Genomic DNA, 20,338 nt, shown 5'->3' with positions numbered 1-20,338 from the left:
CAGAGAAACACAGGCAGAAAAAAACCAAACCCTTCCAGCTCAAACAGTTGCTTGCTCAGCTGTAAATGTGTCTGTGTGTTAGTGGAGGGAACCAGAAAACACAGGAGGAAGCTGTGCAGCCGACCGTATAGGTCCCATATGTGGCTCTGCATACTGCGAGTGTTGATACTGATGGTGTTGCTGAGCTTCAGTTAGAGGTCAAAGCTCTCATAAACAGGACTGGCTCTTTAATTTAACCAGGTCTGAAGGGATCTTGGTTTTCCAGATGATCCTGGGTATGGGTACCTGGGAATGGATACCAGCAGATAAGCCAGTGTTAAATAAGCGAGCAAGCAGTTTAGCCCTTTATGAAATGTTTAATGCAATGGATGCATAAGTATAAAAAGGTTTTTGCTCCCCCTTTGAGGCTCAACTGTCATATGGATGCTCATAGTTTTGGACTTCAGCCTGATGCCCAGCTGTGTCCCACTGGTGGCTGTTTTGGTTGCAAGGTGCCAGTGCTACGCAGCTTGCAGTTCCTCCCAAAGGATAGAAAACTTGGGTGGAAATTCTGGCCTTGAAGGAGGTTTGGGCTTACAGAGCTCTGGGCCTGGGGGAAGTTTACATGTGTGTGCGTCCATCCCCATGGGTGATAGGCTATGCAGAAGCTTTGCTTTCAGAGTGAAGGTCCCACAATTCTAACCAGGGACAGGGGCTGGAAGCAAGAGGCAATTTCCAGACTGAGAAGTGAAACCAGCCCAGAATTAGTGATCCAATAGAAAATGTTGCTTTTAGTGACTTCCTTGAAGTCATCGAGCAGTCCAAGTATTACAGTTTGCCATTTTCTGGCAGCTTTGACTGTAGTGATTTAAAACAGCTTATTTTTGAGCAGCAAGCAAGTCCAGCAACATCCTGCTGGTTGTCAGGGCTTAGCTCCAACTTAATGGGCTCCAGGTTTGCTGGGCACCCAGCAACCAGCAGTGGAAACCTCATCTCTGAGGTTTTGCCTTTGCCAGTCAATTAGCAGCACACAAAGCAGGACAATGCTTCACTTTCAGCAGCTAAACCATGTGTAAAGGGTAAGAGTGTCCTGTGAAATGCATTGCTGATTTGTAATTAATTTCCTAGAAGTGGTTTTGTGCTGTGGACACTTGACTGCCACCATTGGCAGTATCAGCCTCCTTGCTGGTAACTTCAAACCAAGGATTTAAAAGCAAGATCCCTTCAAGCAAATGCACGATTGAGCCAGTGTCAGGAAGGGAAACTTGCACAAATTTTCTGATCTAGGAATAAAGGTGCTCTTCGTTTTTAGTGCCACTGATTCTCATGTTGCTATGAGTGAAAAGGAAATTAAAAAATTCCTCCATGATTGTTGTCATAGTATTAAAGCCTGGAATGCTCTTCCCCTGCTCTGCTGGTGTCCTGGACATGCTCCATGGAGATGGCTGTTGTTTGCAGCTGGCAATTAAAATGATTAGTAAAAAACCCCAATATGTTGTTTCTTCCTGGAAACAGGAGGACTGTGGTGTCTGCAATGCTGAGGGCTTGCAGGCATAACCAGAGGGGATTTGCAGCGCTTCCTGGGGGCTGCCTTCCTTATCTGTCTCTCCTGAGGCAGGAGGGAAAATGTGGGCAGCCAAGCACATCAATGTGTTTAAGGGGGTGGCCCCCCGAGGTGTTTAAATTGGAGGGCTGGTGTAGGCATCGGGGTGGTGCTGGGACTAGCTCTGCAGTGGCACAGAGCAGTGAGCAGAGGCGGCCAGAGGCTGCTTCTCCAAAGCTGTTGCCACATGAACTGAGCCACAGCTCATTCACAAAGGGCTCTAAAAATATCTGAAGGATAATCAAAGGCTCCCGCAGAACAGCACATGCACTAGCTAGACTTTTAGGCTCTCTGAAGTCCCCTGTTTGAAGTTGTTTTGATTCAAGGGGAAAAATAAATGTGCAGTCTGGGCTGCTGTCAACCACTCCATTTTGGGGGAGACTGGTGGTGCCAGGGCTGGGGCAGGCAGCCATGTGTGGTGTGGGGATGGGATTTGCAGTGCCATGCTCCAGGGTGCTTCCATGTCTCATGACACTTGGGAGAGCTGTCCTGGAAAACTGGGTAGTGGGTAGGTTTCAGGTCTGAGCTGTCTTCTCAGGGGCATCTTGGAGACCCTTCCTTACTGGGTTTATTCCACGTTCAGCTGTCACTAAGAGTTCAGGGAAGCAGAGGAACCGTCTGCAAGCCTCCAGGCCTTGCACTGGTAATGGCTGTGACACAGCTACTGGATTAGGTGCTTCAGTCTCATGGCAGACAGAGGGTTACAGGCCAGTCCCATTTTAATTTTTAAATACCATGGGGGGAAAAGCTTCTAATAAATCTGAAGTGACAATGAACAGCAGGATTAAGAGACGAATAGTTCTGTGGTGGCTATCGCTGCTTTTCAATACACTGGGCTGGGAATTACTGAGTAACCCTGTGCTAATCCCCTAGGTGGGAAGGATTGTCTCTGGCAAATGCACCACCCATGTTCACTCTCTGTGCGGCAAAAATGCACCTCCTTTCCCTCCATCTCTACAGCAAATGCTTAAGTAGCATCAGCCTCACTGTACAGCTGATAGGCTGGTGGCAATCCTCTGCGAAGCCAGCAGTAGCCTGGGGCTCCGACAGACTTGCTTTGCTGTTTCTCCTTGTGCTTTAAGACTGACTGTGATGAGAGAGAGTGCCCCAGACTGTCAATGAGGTAAATACTTCCCACTCCTGCCACAAAAATCTGGTTTCTCTTACTTTTATGTGCAGTTTTTGATCTCTTTGTCTTTTGAGAAACCAGCTAATTCCAGTGACGGTATTAGGTCAACTAAGTAGTTATTCCTTCTTACAGATGATGGTTTACAGAGTAACATCAGCCTCACCTTGAAACTACTGAGTGGCAAAAAGACTGAATCCAAATTCACTTAGTTTTGTTTCTAAGATGTAGCCAGTATCTGGGAGGAAACTGATTCCCAGATGCTATTCCCTGACCTCCTCGCAACTGCAGGAAAGCCTTTACAGCTTTCTTTAGCTGCCACCTTGCTGAAAAAGCCAATAGATTTCCCATGCTTGGCCAGGATAGGACTCCATTGCTGACTTCTCCCCTTCCACCCATCTCTTGATGACACCTTTCAGAGGATCTTCTGTTGACTCACCCAAGTACTTTGTACCCCTGACATAAGCTGCAAGCAGAGGGGACTTACTGTAAACAATGCAGACACACTGTTGATACAGTTTGGGATTCTTTAATTGGGGTGATTTACCTGTTGTGCTGTAACATTAGACACAGTGGCCGAGCTTCATGATCTGTTTTTGTGCTTTGGACTGTGTGAACAATATAGAAACCATGACAAACAATATCTGGCCCTGGACAATAAACACACTGGGACACTAAAGGACCAGAAAAGCCTTCTCATGCTGGAAGACTACAAAGCACTATTTCACTTTGCTACTATTCTTGTGCAATTTGATTACCAATAGAAGAAACAATATAAACTGTCAAGTATTAGTATTTACTCATCATGCTTATCTTTCAGCAAATGAACCAAATACATTTTGAGACCTAGTTAAATTTTGAAACACATAAAAAATTATGCCAAGGCGCTGCCCTTCATTTCAATCAGACTTCGAACTGACCTTCAAAAGAGTGCAAGAAGCATGATCCCAACCACCTTAGCTCCCAGTTCCTGCTAAATGTCACTGTGCTCAACTCATCTCAGATATAAGAAAAATTTGGGCAAACCTTGGACTGCATTTCTAGAACCTAGATTACCACCTCCTCCATTCTGGGGGAAAAAAAGGTGTATTTGGACACTACTGCCAGATAATACTGATGAAAAATGCTAGCAAAATACAAAGTACTTTTTTTCAAGCTGTTGAAAGCACAGTAATGCCTGGGAGAATAGATGAGCCTGAAAATTTTCCCAGCCCTGTTGAACGGAATTTTCCATAAATTTCTAGTGTATTACATCTTTGCAAAGCAAAGAGGGTTCCTGTTACCATGCAAGGCTATTTGGGACAATAAATGAGGGGGAAACTGTGCACTGAAAGTATTACTCTTACAGGCACCAGCTGCAACGACTCCCCATTACAGCTGAGGAATGGGGCTGAGACTATCCATGACCTGTGCACTTTTTAATCTCTTCTACTGTAGCACAAATTGCCTAAAATCAAACTAGAGCATTTCTCTGGGAAGATACAGCTCTGAGGGCAGGTCGAGGCAGAACAATATATGGCTACTGTCTATATTTTAACCAAGTAACTCCTTAACATAGTCACAAGTTATTTCTCTGGCCTCTCAGTCCCCTCCTCTGAACAGAGGCCACAGCAGGAGACCAATTCTCGCAGGTGATGCTGAATGCAATATGGGAGCTGCATTTCTCATTCTGTTTTACAGCAGTCGTGTTGTTTGGTTTCTGTCACTGGACAAGGGTTGTGGATCCCTGTCTTTAAACTCCCAAGTCTCTGGCCCTTTGTGAAAAGGGTGGTTCATTCTGACCAGGTATACTGCCCTCCCCCCCTTTTTTTTTCCTTCCTCCCTACAGTCTCCTCTTTTCCAGCTTCTTCATGTTAATGGGTTATAGAAGGAAAAATAATCAGTTCAACCACTGAATAGCCATTGGGGAATCTAATGGATATTGTTGATCACACATGTAGCTTAAGAACATTCACTTCCATAACTGGTTTTTTGCTTCTTCTCTTATGATGCAGTTTATAAGCAGCACCTTTTAAATTAAAATATGTTTGTGGTGCTCCCTGATGCTGCTGTATTTACAGCTTCAGGAGCTGAAAACCATGGGGCTGTCTGGCTCTGGTCTCTGGCATATTGCCCTTAAGTGATACTTTTACAGCTCATGTTGCTGAAGGTGCTTGATATGATGGCACTGAGCATTTCCAAATAGTTCACTTTTATATTTGTGACATTGTCATCTACCACAAGAACTCCATCAGTTTTTCTGCCTGGGCCAGTTTAGCGCCTCTGTCCCTTGGGGTGCTGGGGCTCAGGGGCATACAAGCACTGCTAAACAGGCGATACAGGAGGTTCAGGGGGATAAGGGCAGGACCCTGGGCAGGCGCTGGAATGCAATGACAAACAGCTCCTATTAACAGAGTTCAAAAGGGCCAGGGCTGAGCATCCCTGCCTCTCTGGTACCACACGTACGCAGCATTCCTCCTGTTTGGGACAGCCAGCACCCTTAACCATGCTTGCTTTCAGGCCCAGTGCAGCAAATGGCTGCCTCGTTAAATAAACACCTGGCAGTCTTTGTTCAGGCTGTGCTGAATGTGAGAAACATTCTTTCCAGGCTAAAATGCCAGACAACAAAAATGATCCAGCTGGAAAAGATGCATACGGGAAAGGTGCATACGTTTTCATTCTTCCTCTCTTCCCCATTTAAATCCCATTGCAGCAAAGGAGGTAACAACACCCTACTTCAACACTGATGGCACCACTTTACCTGTTTGCTTGTAAGACAGATTTGCAGTTAAGTAGTGTGTATATATGTATTTTTCTGCTGTAAAAGAGGACATTATTTTGTCACAGCAAAATCAGATTGTGAGAGGCTATTCCTTTAGATGCTATAGCATTACTATCTATTTACAGGGTGTGCCAAAATCACCAGGGGCAGAGGTAGATAATGCTGTTTACAGTCAGTCACCAAGATGTTATAAAAGGCTCATTAAAACAAGCGGGAGGCAGAACTAGAGAAATCTCTTGGCAGCAAGGCAAATATTTGGCCCTTCAGGCTTTCCAGTGCCAGCCTGCCAGCCAAATAGCATCGTACCATGAAGTTATCCTTCTTATCATTAACCCAAAAAGAAGGAAGAATCACAGCACTGACAGGAACCTATCTGTAGAATAGGCCAACATCACAATGAATTTTGCACTTAAATGGAAATAGTGATTCCACATCCATAGGAATATCTACAGGCAAATAATGAACACAGCAACTATTAAGAATTTACTACCAGCTATAACCCTGTGTCTATTTTATTACTAGTATCCTACAGCTTTTTGTTAATAAACAAACACCCATAGAGCAAAACAAGGAGTCAATTCTCTTTTTGTTTAAATCCCCTCTAGCCAGTGGAGCAATATCAGAGATTAAAACATTGGGTATAACATTCATTGGCATAGTTTGCTTTTCTGTTTGGTTCTTTGTTTGTTTGGTCAAAGCTGTTTTTATCACTCACTTCAAAATGATCCTGTAACTCCTGGCCACACCACCTAGAAAGGGAATAGCAGTGTAAACACAACAGATTTTTCAGTATGCATCAACCTTGTCGGTCTCTTCACAGAATCACAGCATCATTGAGGATGGAAAGGACCTCTGGAGATCATCTTGTCCAAACCCACCCCTGCTTAAAGCAGGGTAAACTAGAGCATGTTTTTCAGTGCTGTATCCCATCAAAGTGGCTCCAAGGATGGAGACTCTCAACAATGTCTCTTGGCAACTTGTTCCAATGTTTGACCAAAAGAGGTTTTTGTTTTCTTTTTCCATGTCTTTAAATTTAATTTCCTGTATTGCAATTTTTGCCCTTGACACCTGTGCTGTCACTGGACACCACTGAGAAGAGTCTGGCTCCACCTTCTTTTCTCCTCTCCCAGATCAGCTATTTATATATATTGATAAGTTCCCTCCTGACCCTTCTCTTGATCAGGCTGAATAGTCCCAGATCTCTCAGCCCCTCCTACAGAAGATGCTCCAGTCCCTTAATTATCTTCATGGCCATTTACTGCAGTCTCTCCAGTAAGTCCATAACTTTCTTGCACTTAGGAGCCCAGAACTAGACACAGCACTCTAGATGTGCCCTCACCAGTCCTGAGTAGAGAGAAAGGATCATCCCCCTTGACCTGCTGGCAATGCTTTTCCTAAGGCAGCCTAAGACACTGTTGGCCTTCTTTGCTGCAAGATCAGATTGCTGGCTCATTTTCAACTTGGTGTCCACCAGGACACCCAGGCCCTTTTCTGGAAAGCTGCTTTCCAGATGGTCAGCTCCCAGCCCTGTACTGGTGCATGGGACTGTTCCTCCTCAGGTGCAGGACTTTGCACTTCTCCTTGTTGAACTTCAGGAGGTTCCAGTCAGCCCATTTCTCCAGCCTCTCCACACCCCTCTGAAGGGCACCACAACTGCCTAGTGTATCGACCACTACACCCAGTTTTGTGTCATCTGCAGGCTTGCTGAGGGCACGCTCTGCCCCATTGTCCAGGTCATTTATGAAAATGTTAAATCGTGTCAGTGCCACTACCAGCCCCAGTCATCACTAGTGACTGACTTCCAGCTGAACTTCATTTCTCTATTCATAACCATCTGTGCCTGGTGCTTCAGCCAGTTTTCAGATACTGGTTCTGGTGGTTTCCTTTTGCCGACAGGATGCCAGCCTTCACTTGACAGTCTGCTAGACTTGTTTGACTAAGTCATCAAAATGGGATGGATACTAGATAAAGCCTAGCATAATATTTTGAATTAAACAGAGGATCAAACAGACCCTGCAAAAAATTAAGTTCTCTGAGTTTTTCAGTGCTACAAACTATGGTTCTGGTTTTAGATTGTTGGATGCCTTGTCTCCATGCAAGTCCCTTAAAGCTGTACCTACGACTTGAAATAAAGTGTTAGGACAAGCAGTACACTTACGGGTTTATAACATCATCACTGCCAATGCCAGACTTTCAGTCCATCTAGACACACAAAAAAGGACAGTAAACAGTAACATTTAAGCCACATCAAATCTTGAAAGTGCACACAAAAAACCAAGCCCTGGAGAGTCTGTCTTGTCAGTGAATTCATTCTGTCTGGAAGTGATGAAATACATGGCAGTTCTTAAGGGTTGTCTTCGAGTAGTGCTGGCATGTGGATTTGAGTGCAATAGTTAACTGTCAAACCAAAACCATCAATCAACTGCTGAGTGTGAAGTGATCCCACTTCTTTTGTCTAGTCTTAGATGTTGCCTGCAATATAATTAGAGTATTTGAAACTTTCTAGCTCAGAAAAACCCAAACAGAAAAGTGGACAGTAAGCAGAATGTTTTGGTCCAAGTTTTTGGAGGTAACATCAACAATAACTTTTTGTCCATGTTTAGGGTCTTCCTGGGTGACACTGTAGAAAGATAGAAGATACAGGTATCCTGCTAAAGGATCCCAAAATGTTCATATTTTCAGCAGTTTTCCTGAATCCTAAATACAAGATATCAAAAACTCCAGGAAACAAAAGTAAGGGAAGGTATTTGACTTCTTGTTTGACAGCGTTTGCTTCAAAGGCTACATAGGATGATAGTGTTGACTTGTCTCTCTCTTCTTCCTTTTTTCTCCCTTAGTTCTGTATCTTTTTCTAGGTATCCATCTACTGCATATTGGCTTCACTCTCTCTTTCATACTGATACTTTGGGTCTGCAGTGAAAGTTAAGTTTTGTGATCTTCATCTCTCACAGTTTTGTAAAGTAGTATGAAAAACAGTGACTGGTAAAACATCTGTCACGTGTTTGTGATTATGGAACCAGCACTCATCAAGGGACTTGGGTGACAGTGCCAAATGTCAAGGAGTGGCTTACATTTCTATGATACCTTTGGTCCCCTCTGCTCCTCTACAGAAACAGGGACCTCACAGAAATTCCAGTAGGCAGGCTAATAAAATTAATTCAAGTCATCCAGGCAGCCAAATCCCTTGTTTGAGAGAACCACCTGATTAGGTGAGAGATTGTCCTTTTAATACATTTTCCAGACAGTTTCCTGGGCTAGGAAGAGGCAGGAAAATCAAAGAAGGTGGTGTAAGAAGAATGCTGTGCTGAGGAACTTTGTGGAGGGGAAGGTGGAAGGTGAAATGCAGCTTATTCAGCGAGGCTCAGAGGTCTGGTGGAAATCTGGTTGGCAGTAATCATTATGAGCCTACATGTGGAGCTGGTGCCACATGGCTATCTGTCTCCTGGGGTTCCGCAGCATTTCTTCCCAGTAGTTCCTCTCTGTGCCTGTGATGTGCAAGCCCAGGCTGCACTTGCCGAGCACGTGGCTCTGCCCACCACCATCCTGGCTCAGCATTTCCAGCTCCATGCCAGAAGCACGCAGCAGCTCAGGAGGCAACTCAAACAAGATCATCTCATTCCACACAGGGTTGATCTTGTGTTTTACACATTTGGTCTGCTTCTTCTTCAGCTTCAAGGACTGATGCCTCAGTGTCACCTTGACAGAAACATCTGTATGGGAAGTGGAGAGAGACACCATATTAATAAGCATGCAACAAAATGAATGCAAGAGAATTTTAACTGGTGACATCAGACTGACAGAGAGAACATAAGAAACATTGATCTTGGTGGGTTTGGTTTTCATTTTTAGAAATTATTCAAATCTCTTTGGCTTTCTAAGCCAAAGATCTATTTTTTTTCTGCCAAAAACCACCCTTCCCACTTTCTTTCTAGATTTACATAATAGCAGAAACAAGAGTCTCTGTTTTCTTGCTATTCTACTCACCATTGCCAAGTAGGTCTTTCAGCTGCTTGGAGTGGAGATTCTTAGCCTTAATAATCACCACCAGCAGTCGGTTAGCTGCTGGTAGGTAGCTGATAGAGAGCAGAACCTCCCCATGGCCCGTAGATGGCTTCTGGAGGTGGAGGCAGAGGAAGGGTTAATTTTTTATACAATATTGGCCATAACATTAGGAAAACTAGATAGTACAAGGTGATGGGTGGATGGTCATGGACCAAACAAGTGTCTCCCTGTCTTTGTACAGGAGATCTTTCCAGTTACATTGGATGAGAGTAAACCTGGCAAAGATGACTGAGAGGGCTTCTCCACCATAAGGCCCCAGTCATTTGAGTTACTGCTTTCTTTTGTTGCTGGCAAGTTAACTGCTTCCTAACATCTACTTTGAGTGAAACATTTAATCAGAAGAAGAGGATTTGGGGCTGAACTACCTGCCAGTAGTCAGATACTCCTTTTCTGAGAGATTATGTAGCTGCCCTGCTTTTCATAATTCACTCTTCATTTTAGCTGCTCTTTTTGTGAGAAGGCTTTGCCCAGAGGTGGATGCTGGTCCACACTTCCTAGCAGGAGTGTAGGGCTCCCTGGGAAAGAGTAGATGATACCCAGGTCTGTGCCACACAGACAGACCCTGGAGCTGGAGTTGAACCTTCTCTGGCACCCTCACTTGGTATGGGAAAAAAACCAGCCAACCTGAAATCCGACATGAGCTCAAGCTCAGCACAGTACTTTTCCTTCCTGGCCTGTCTTCCCACTGGCCTCTGTGCTGCCACTGCAGGATTTCCTCCAGGGAAAATGCTTTGAACCATCAGGTGTTCACTCTGGGAGGCCACACTTTCATTTTGCTTTTCTTAGTCTTTTCTTCCCATTAGTGATTGGCCTTTTAGCCTTCTGACCTTTCTGCCCTTCCTTCCCACTTGCCCTGGACAAGAACCCCGGGGAGGGGGAAGCAGAGGGACATAGCCACACTGCCCATGGCTCTCCCCTGGGAGAGCAGTGCCATTTCCTCCCTGGGAGCCGGTGGCAAAGGAGAGAAAGCCCACGCCAGTGTGTGCAAAGCTGGCAGCCTGTGGCAGGAGGCAAAAGGGGAGCAGTTATTCTCTCAGTGAGTAGGATCTTGTGACAGCAATCCCATTTAGTGTGAGGTTAATGACCCAGAAGAGTCCCAGAAAGCCAATGTCAATTCAATAGACTCCTTAGCGTAATTTACATCTTTTTTACAGGACAGACAGTCCTTCTCCAGATCACTTCTGTATTCTGCATTCTCACTTCTAAGTGAGCCATAAATATCTCAAATTAAGTTTTCACCCAGTTACTTGCAACAGGCAAGGACAGGCCCCTGTATGCTCTGCATGAGCTGACTGACTCTCCAGAAAACATGGCTGTCATTGCTGTCTGGTCTGAATGACTTATTTGTCATGCACAAATCAGGTGGGAGGCCATTAGCAAGGTGGCCTGAAATTCAGTCCCAAATCAGCTCAAGTAAATTTTTTTTTCATGCACTGAGGTAGCAACTAAGGGCTCATATGCATTTCACTTAGAAAAATCCTGCCCTAAATCTAAGTGGATCATAGAAAAACCCACCAGAGACAGGTTCAAATGGCTGTATGTCCATTACAAAAGAGTAGGTGTTTGTACATGGAGAGGCAAATACCACCTCAATACAAAACCACTGTTTAAGCTTTTGTTTCTTTATCCCCTCTACATCTCAGCAGGTCCCACTCTATAGCTCTTGGCTAGAATTTGATTCCTGTAGCTTCAGGCACAGGTAGATACAGTGGAGACTGTGGGGGTAGGGGATAGCAGGGCTCTGTAAACGTGCACACACACATGCATGCATGCATGCACACATACAAATGCACATACCGTGCAGACATGTCACATCTTGTGCTTATGGCTTTCTAGCTCTATTTTGATCAAGTTTTTGACTAGCCTGTACCCACACGAAACCAAAACCCACCATGGCTGGTTTCTGCTGGAGTTTTGCATGAAAAGACCAAGCCAGAGGTACTCTTCCTTGCTCCTTCTGGATTTTTTTTGTTTGGTTGGTTGGGTTTTTTTCTTTTTCCTATCAAATCCATAACCTGCACTTCGTGCTGCAACCTTGCAAATTCACACAACCACCAGAGCTTCAGTCTTCCTTTCTGTGCAATAAGGGTAAAAAGCATTAGGGGGTTGTCAATGAATTATGTGTGCAGGGCACTGCGAAATTGCAAAAGGGAAGGTACTATGCAAGGAGTCACTATCATCACTGTGATTAGAAAAGCACTGGGAGGGAAGGAAGGCAAGATAAGGATATCAGTCTGCAGTATCTATGCTTTGCATTGCTCACAGCAGTCCAGGAATACCTGAATACTAATTACATTACCTGGTTACTGTAAGCTCCCCTCTGAGCTTCTTCCCTTGTGTGTGGGAGAATTACTGGGAAGGGAGGAATGAAATTTCTGCAGCTCATGGCTTTTAAAGGAAATGTCAGACTTTAAACAAATGCCAGCAACTTTGCTCCTGGATGGATGCTATCAAAAATAGCTCCTCTTTTTTGCCCAGCTCTTCCTCACTTCCTCCTGCTCTGGTTCTTGATGAATGATTCAGGATCCATATATAAGCTATCTGTGCAATGGTTGGCTTTCTCAGGTCCCAGATGACGCAAATTCAGCTTTCACTGCACATCCTCAGCTCAAACTGGGTCACTGTTCAGCTGTACTGTTAGTGTTAACCTTGTGATATCAGCCTGGAGAAGAAATGAATGCTGCCCTGTTTCTATGCATACTTGTGAAGCTGGACCAAACCATGCTACTCAGTATGTCAGGACTCCATCAGGTGTACCTGAGTGACACCTAACCATTGCTGTGAAAAAGGCTGTTGCTTAGTTATTACTTACAAAGTAGAGACCACAGTAGATTCGGGGGGTGGTGGGCGGGACCTCATCTATCTCATTTATCTCCATCATCTATTTAAATCATTATATTGGAATAATTTCTTTCTGACATCTCTTTTTACAGCAGCAGTCTGGGAACTCATTCAATTTACAGCTATTAGGCAAATATTTAGCCTTGTGCTTGAAGTTTATTAAACTGATTCATACCACCTCTTTGTTTCTGCTGCCTCTCTCCGCCAGAGGTTTTTTTAGAGTGGCCAGTCCTATTATCATTCAAGTGGTGATCAGATAAATTAACATTATTAGAAACCAGAAATGCTAACTCTGTTCTCTGTGTCTGTGGCCAACTCAGTGGAGAGCCCTCACCCCTGATGGTGACAGGCAATAATTTATTTCACATGCTTAGCAACAATGCTAGTGTTGTTTTGCATTGCTCACACCGTACTATACCAGAGTACGATAGGGTCCGGGTTGTAGCAATGTACATGTAGCAACAATATCAGCGCCCTAATGCCATGTTAAATGTATTGGTGCTGCTAGAAGAATAATCGAGTTCATGGCAGGGAAAAGGGCCCTGAGGAAATATGTAAGAAGTTAGTGCACATGATGTATCCCCTGTACCTACTTCAAACTGTTGGAATCCTTCCCTGCATTTTCCCTGCCTCTGCAGCTGGGAAGGTGTGGATAAGGAAAAAAAAATAGAAGTTTTGACATTTAAGAAAACCAACACAATGCAATGAGTGATATTTGGACATCTCCCAGAATGAATAGCACTGCTGGACTGATCCCAGTAAGGATAAGTGGTCATCAGTCAAACATTTCATTTCCAACAATGTATTTCACTCCTAGCTTAAGGCTTCCTGGGGTGCCACTGAATGCCCTACCAACACCCACCTCTGCAGAGTCTCTTTGTCCTGCTCTGTAGGCACTCTCTGGAATTTCAGCTCTTGCCACCATGGTCCTGCATTGCTAGTTCACAGAAATGCATGTAACCTTTTCTAGACGTAGGCTTTGAATTACACATATCAGTGTCAGATTGTCATGTAACTGAGGGAGGAGGAGAGGGAGTTTTGACGCATCCTAACTGCCAGGAGCTGTAAGTAGAGGGGCTGGGTTGATGGTCCTTTGATCACTTTTTGAAATGATTAGCTACAGTCCAACACGGAGCAGTGCTGAGTGACCTCTGCAGTCACAGATCACTCCTCTAAACCTAGTTCCAAGCAAATAAAGCCACCCACTGGCATGCAGCTGTCTTGGAAAAGTGCTTCTCTTGTCCAAACAATTAATCATTAGAGTTTCTGGACTACTGACACAGACTGAGTCCATACCTTCTCTGGGATCTTTAGCCATTCCCACTGGGCCACCCCAAAGGACTCCTCCATGTTAGCAAGGCTCATTTTGAGTTCCCCCACAATGCTGTGTCTGGAGAACTTGTCGCAGTTTCTCAGAGTGAAAGTGTTCCCTCTGACATCTCCTCCTCCACTAATGGGAATCGCAGGATCTCCTCCCAGAGGGTGTGAAGCACCTTCTTCTTCAGCTCTGTCTGGGCATCAGCAATACTGGACTTGCTCACCAGTGTGCCCAGTACATAGCAATGGCAGCCAGCGTCTTGGTCCCTACTCATTCTTCCATGCATAGCTGGAAAACAAAGATTGATTGTAAGGACCTCTCACAAAAGACAGCCCTGAAATATCTGTGGCTAAACTGCTTATTTCATAAGAGCCTTAAAATAAAATTGCTACACAGACATTGAACCCTCTTCCTGCTTGCATGGGGTAGACTAAGCTGTGAGCCCATGCTGTGGTGTTTTCCTCATGGTGCACAATGCCCTTGTCCTTCTGCCATTGCAGAAGGATTCTGTTAATGTTTGGGAGAGCAACAGCTGAGTTCAAGGAGACATGCTTTCTTGAAAGATGCAGAACAGCAATGAGGTGAGACACAGTATGGCACAAGGATGGGCAGCTCTCATTTACTTTTACCTTGGCACACAAAGAAAGCATCTTACAAAGGCTTTAAAAGTAGGATGGTCAGTCACAGACATCAGAGATGGGACAGACCTCTCTTTTGGCACAAATCCATCTCTGCAGGCCAGTGTGGGATATCCCTAAGGGTTATTACATTCTGCTTGTCCCACCTCTGGTAAATGACTCCTTCAGAAGCATCCCACAGCCCAAAAGATCTCTGTCAAGAGACATTCATCCCTTTTTTTTTATCCTTTTTATGTGGAAAAGCCTAGAGTGAGAATGGTATTTCACAATCCTCTTCAGTTGCATCAACAGAATTGCACTGGCTTCTCTGCAGCAAAAGGAGCACACTTTCCTCCGAGGGGTCGTGAAACAGTATGGCTTTGTGGGCAAAACTGAAGTCCTTCCTGCAGCCAGTTCAAGGGCAGCTGCTTCTGAGCTTCCAGGTCTCTTGGTTCACAGGGGTCTCGTGTTTTCTTGGGGTAGTGGAGCTGGGGAGCAGAGCTGAATCCTGTGTGGGTGCATTGGGACACCCAGGGAGGAGCATGTGCACAGAAGAGCCAGGGTGGCAGCCTGCAGGTGTGGTTGTCCACTCTGGAGGGAAGCTGTGGGCTTGCTGCTGGCAGGCAACCTACAGCAGTGGCTGCCATTTATCACCCTTTCAATTCTTGCTTCATATGGTGTGATTTGATTAGGTTTCCACAGAAATCTGCACTGTGCATGAATTATTCAGTCAGCTTATTTTACTTTCCCAGAGGAACTGATGATGCTGCAGCCCTGAGCAGAGAAGCTGTTATAGTTGTCGGTTCCCATTTCAGAGAGTGACACAAAACCTGGCTGTCTGGCCTGGTGCAGCCAGAGGGACCTTCCTCAGTGGCCAACAAGATAGAATCATAGAATCGTTAAGGTTGGAAAAGACCCTTAAGATCATCGAGTCCAACCGCTAACCTATCACTGCCAAGTCCACCACTAAACCATATCCTCAAGTACCACATCAACCCTTCTTTTAAATACTTCCAGGGATGGAGACACAACCACCTCCCTGGGCAGCCTGTTCCAATGTTTGACAGCCCTTTCGGTGAAGAAGTTTTTCCTAATATCCAACCTAAACGTCCCCTGGTGCAGCTTGAGGCCATTTCCTCTTGTCCTATCACTTGTTACTAGGGAGAAGAAACCAACACCCACCTTGCTACAACCTCCTTTCAGGTAGTTGTAGAGAGCAATAAGGTCTCCCCTCAGCCTCCTCTTCTCCAGGATAAACAACCCCAGCTCCCTCGGCCGCTCCTCATAAGACTTGTTCTCTAGACCCTTCACCAACTTTGTTGCCCTTCTATGGAAATGCTCCAGCACCTCAATGTCCTTCTTGTAGTGAGGGGCCCAAAACTGAACACAGTACTTGAGGTGCAGCCTCACCAGTGCCAAGTACAGGAGCGCTATCACCTCCCTGCTCCTGCTGGCCACACTATTCCTGATACAAGCCAGGACGCCATTGGCCTTCTTGGCCGCTTGAGCACACTAGCAGCTCATGTTCAGCCGGCTGTCAGCCAACACCCCAGGTCCTTTTCCTCCAGGCAGCTCTCCAGCCAGTCCTCCCCAGGCCTCTACCATTACATGGGGTTGTTGTGACCGAAGTGCAGGACCTGATACTTAGCCTTGTTGAATCTCATACCGTTGGCTCTGGCCCAATGATCCAGCCTGTCCAGGTCCCTCTGTAGGGCCTTCCTGCCCTCCATCAGATCAACACTTCCACCCAGCTTGGTGTCATCTGCAAACTTACTGAGGGGATCCTCATCCAGATCATTAGTGAAGATATTGAACAGGACTGGGCCCAACACTGAGCCCTGGGGAACAACACTTGTGACTGGCCACCAACTGGATTTGACTCCATTCACTACTACTCTCTGGGCTCGGCCATCCAGCCAGTTTTTAACCCAGCGCAGAGTGCACTTGTCCAAGCCATGAGCAGCCAGCTTCTCCAGGAGAATGCTGTGGGAGACAGTGTCAAAGGCCTTACTAAAGTCCAAGTAGACAACGTCCACAGCCTTCACCTCATCCACTAAGCAGGTCACCTTATCATAGAAGGACCTCCCTTTCATAAACCCATGCTGGCTGAGCTCGATCCCCTGGTTTTACCACGTGTGCTGCGTAATGGCATTCAAGATGATCTGCTCCATGACCTTTCCTGGTACCGAGGTCAGGCTGGCAGGCCTGTAGTTCCCTGGATCCTCCTTCTGACCCTAGTTCGCTAGTTTCTAGTCATCTGGGACCTCCCCAGTTGACCATGACTGCTGATAAATCATGGAGAGTGGCTTGGCGAGCTCCTCTGCTGTCTCCCTCAGTATCCTCGGGTGGATCCCATCCAGCCCCATGGACTTGTGAACATCCAGGTGAAAGAGCAGGTCGGTGACTGCCACCTCTTCAATAACTGGGACTTCTTTCTGCATACTGTCTCCATTTCCCAGCACAGGGGCCTGACAACCCTGAGGATGACCAGTCTGACTATTAAAGACTGAGGCAAAGAAAGCATTAAGTACCTCAGCCTTCTCCTCATCTTTCATGGCAAGGTTACTTTCCGCATCCAACAAAGGAGGGAGGTTCTCCCTGGCCCTCCTTTTGTCACTGATGTATTTATAAAAACATTTTTTGTTATCTTTAACGGTGACAGCCAGTTTAAGTTCCAGCTGGGCCTTCGCCTTCCTAATCTTTTCCCTGCACAACCTCACAACATCCTTGTAGTCCTCCTGAGTCACCTGCCCCTTCTTCCAAAGGTGGTAAACTCCTTTTTTTCTTGAGTTCCAGCCAAAGCTCACTATTCAGCCAAACTGGTCTTCTCCCCCACCTGCTCAATTTATGGCACATGGGGACGGCCTGCTCCTGCACCTTTGAGACTTCCTTTTTTAATAACATCCAGCCTTCCTGGACTCCTTTGCCCTTCAGGACTGCCTCCCAAGGGACTCTGTTAACCAGACTCCTTAACAATCCAAAGTCTGCCCTTCTGAAGTTCAGGTCAGTTTTGCTGACCCTCTTCCTTACTTCTCCAGGAATCAAGAACTCTATCATGTCATGGTTGCTGAGCCCAAGACAGCCTCCAACCACCACATCACCCACCAGGCCTTCTCTGTTTGTAAACAGCAGGTCCAGTGGGGCACCTCCCCTGGTTGGCTCGCTTACCAGCTGCGTCAGGAAGTTATCTCCCACACACTCCAGGAACTTCCGAGACTGCTTTCTCTTTGCTGTGTTGTATTTCCAGCAGACATCTGGTAAGTTGAAGTCTCCCACGAGAACAAGGGCTAGAGATTGTGAGACTTCAACTAACTGCTTGTAGAGTATTTCATCTGTCTCCTCATCCTGGTTGGGTGGTCTATAACAGACTCCCACCAGGATGTCTGCCTTATTGGCCTTCCCCCTGATCCTTACCCATAAGCACTCAACCTTATCATTACTGTTGTTGAGTTCTAGACAGTCAAAACACTCTCTAACATACAAGGCTACCACTCCACCTCTCCTTCCTTGCCTGTCCCTTCTAAAGAGCTTGTAGCCATCCATTGCAGTGCTCCAGTTGTGCGAGTCATCCCACCATGTTTCTGAGATGGTGACCATTATAGTTTCCCTGGCACGCAATGGCTTCCAGCTCCTCCTGTTTATTGTCCATGCTGCGTGCATTGGTATAAATGCACTTCAGTTGATCTAGTGATCTCTTCTCCAACACAGGCATGCCACCCCCAGGCTCATTCCTAGCAAGCCTGGTTTTATCCCCTTCCCCCTTCGTATCTAGTTTAAAGGCCTCTCAATGAGGCCTGCTAACTCCTGAGCCAGAATCCTTTTCTCCTTTTGCAACAGGTGAACCCCATCTGTCTCCAGCAGGCCCGGTGCCATGTAAACTGCCCCATGATCAAAAAATCCAAAATTCCACTGCTGGCACAAGCCTCTGAGCCACATGTTAATGAGGTGGGACTTCCTGTTCCTTTCTGTATGTCTCCTGGCTACTGATGGGATGGAGAAAAACACTACCTGTGCTCCTGATCCTTCAAGTAATTGCCCCAGTTCTCTAAAGTTCCTTTTGATTGTCTTTGCACCTGTCTCAGCTACCTCATCACTGCCGACCTGAACAACTACTAGTGGATAATAATCGGATCCTTTTACTAGCCTAGGGAGCTTCCTGGTAATGTCTCTTATCCTTGCCCCAGGGAGGCAGCAGACTTCCCTATGGGATGTGTCCGTTCAGCATATCGGGCCCTCTGTTTCCCTCAGAAGGGAGTTGCCTACGACAATTACCCTTCTTTTTTTCTTACCAGTGGCCATTGTAATGCATGGGGCTGACTGGTTCCCTCTTGTCAACCCCTTGGGTGGATCACTGTCTGTATCTTCGTCCTCCTGGCCCTCATGTTGCAGAGTCTCATACTTATTGTGTAAGGGCACCTGGAGGGCAAAGTCAGCCAGGAGAGGATTCGCCTATTGCGCCGAGCAGGGATCCACATCCATCTTCCGTCTCTTGGGTCCCCTCCCTCTGCCTGGTGGCATGAGGGCAGGGGAGCCACTCCTTCTCTTGATGCTTCTATCTGGTGCGCTCTTCTCAGTGATGGTAGGGAGTGCCTCCACCAGTCTTTCTCCCTCTTGCATTCCCTGATACTCCTCAGGGAACAACTTCTTTCAGCTCTGCCACCATGCTGAGCAGACCCTCCACCTGCTTACACCTCACATAGGTCCTGCCTTGGGAGCCCTCCATGACTGGAGCAAGGCTCTGGCACTCCCTGCAGCCAGAGGCCTCGGTGGCTGCATGTTTTAGTGGGAGTTCTGTCTGTGTCACCACATGCCTTCTGGTGACAGCTCTTGTCCGAGCGGAGACCATGGCTAAGTCTTTTCCGGGAGAGCTTAGAACACAAGGAGAGCTCGCCAGCTGCCTGCTTGCCCTGCCTGCGCAAACTGCTGTGCCATGACCTTCCTGACATGACACGCCCTGTTTGCCTGTCCTGTTCGCCGTGCTCCTGGTCGCTTGCGCTCCCTAGGGGCCCGTTTAAATCTCCCACTGTTGCCCCAGCAACGCCCAAGCCCCGTTTGCCTCGCTCGCGAGAGCAGCCGGTTGTTTTTGACGTGAGGGCCCCAGCAGGCTCTTTATCGCGTTCCCTGTCACAGGAAACCCCCTTTTCTACCCCAATCTAGCACCCAGTCACAGGACTTACCATTGCTGCTGCCGCATGCCTCACCGACTGAGATAATCACAGAATCACAGAATCACAAGTTAGAAGGGACCTCAGGGATCACCTAGTCCAACTTTTCTAGGAAGAGCACAGTCTAGACAAGATGGCCCAGCGCCCCATCCAGAAGACCCTTGAATGTGTCCAATGTGTCCGAGTCAACCACTTCCCTGGCAAGATTATTCCAATGGTTGACTGCCCTCACTGTGAAAAATTTTCCTCTGATGTCCAGTCGGAATCTCCCCAAGAGCAACTTGTGTCCCCCTTGTCCTCTCCATGTGACTCCTTGTAAAAAGGGAGTCTCCATCTTCTTTGTAGCGACCCCTTAAGCACCTCTAAGCCTCCTTTTCTCAAGGCTAAACAAACCCAGTTCTCCCAGCTATCCTCATATGGCAGGCTTCCCACTCCTTTGATCATCTTGGTGGACCTTCTTTGGACCCCTTCCAGCCTATCCACATCCTTTTTGTATAGCAGGGACCAGAACTGTACACAGTACTCCAGGTGTGGCCTGACAAGCGCTGAGTAGAGCGGGATGATGACTTCTTTACCTCTGCTGGTGATGCCCTTTTTGATGCAACCCAGCATCCTGTTGGCCTTCTTGGCCACAGCAGCACACTGTTCGCTCATGTTGAGCTTTCTGTCCACCAGGACCCCCAGGTCCCTTTCCACAGAGCTGCTCTCCAGCCAGGTGGATCCCAGTCTGTGCTGCACTCCTGGATTATGTTTTCCCAGGTGCGAGACTGTACAATTCTCCTTGTTGAACTTGGTAAGGTTCTTGCTGGCCCACTCTTCCAGCCTATCCAGATCTTCCTGCAGAGCAGCTCTCCCTTCTGGAGTGT

The 20,338-nt window shown here is 46.6% G+C and overlaps 1 protein-coding gene across 1 annotated transcript in view; it reads right to left on the bottom strand.

Annotated features, from left to right (window-relative positions):
* Positions 1–3,248: 3,248 nt before the first annotated feature.
* The window catches only part of SYT13 (synaptotagmin 13), a 34,938-nt gene continuing 17,848 nt past the window's right edge, over positions 3,249–20,338 (bottom strand). The window contains 4 exon segments of the mRNA XM_075094259.1: positions 3,249–9,179; positions 9,454–9,583; positions 13,669–13,793; positions 13,796–13,978. Of these exon segments, the coding sequence (XP_074950360.1) occupies positions 8,875–9,179; positions 9,454–9,583; positions 13,669–13,793; positions 13,796–13,978 (743 nt within the window). The 3' untranslated portion in view covers positions 3,249–8,874.

The sequence above is a fragment of the Phalacrocorax aristotelis genome, chromosome 5 (assembly GCF_949628215.1).
Source record: "Phalacrocorax aristotelis chromosome 5, bGulAri2.1, whole genome shotgun sequence".
Taxonomy (NCBI): domain Eukaryota; kingdom Metazoa; phylum Chordata; class Aves; order Suliformes; family Phalacrocoracidae; genus Phalacrocorax; species Phalacrocorax aristotelis.
This window is presented reverse-complemented; position numbering and strand designations above follow the sequence as displayed.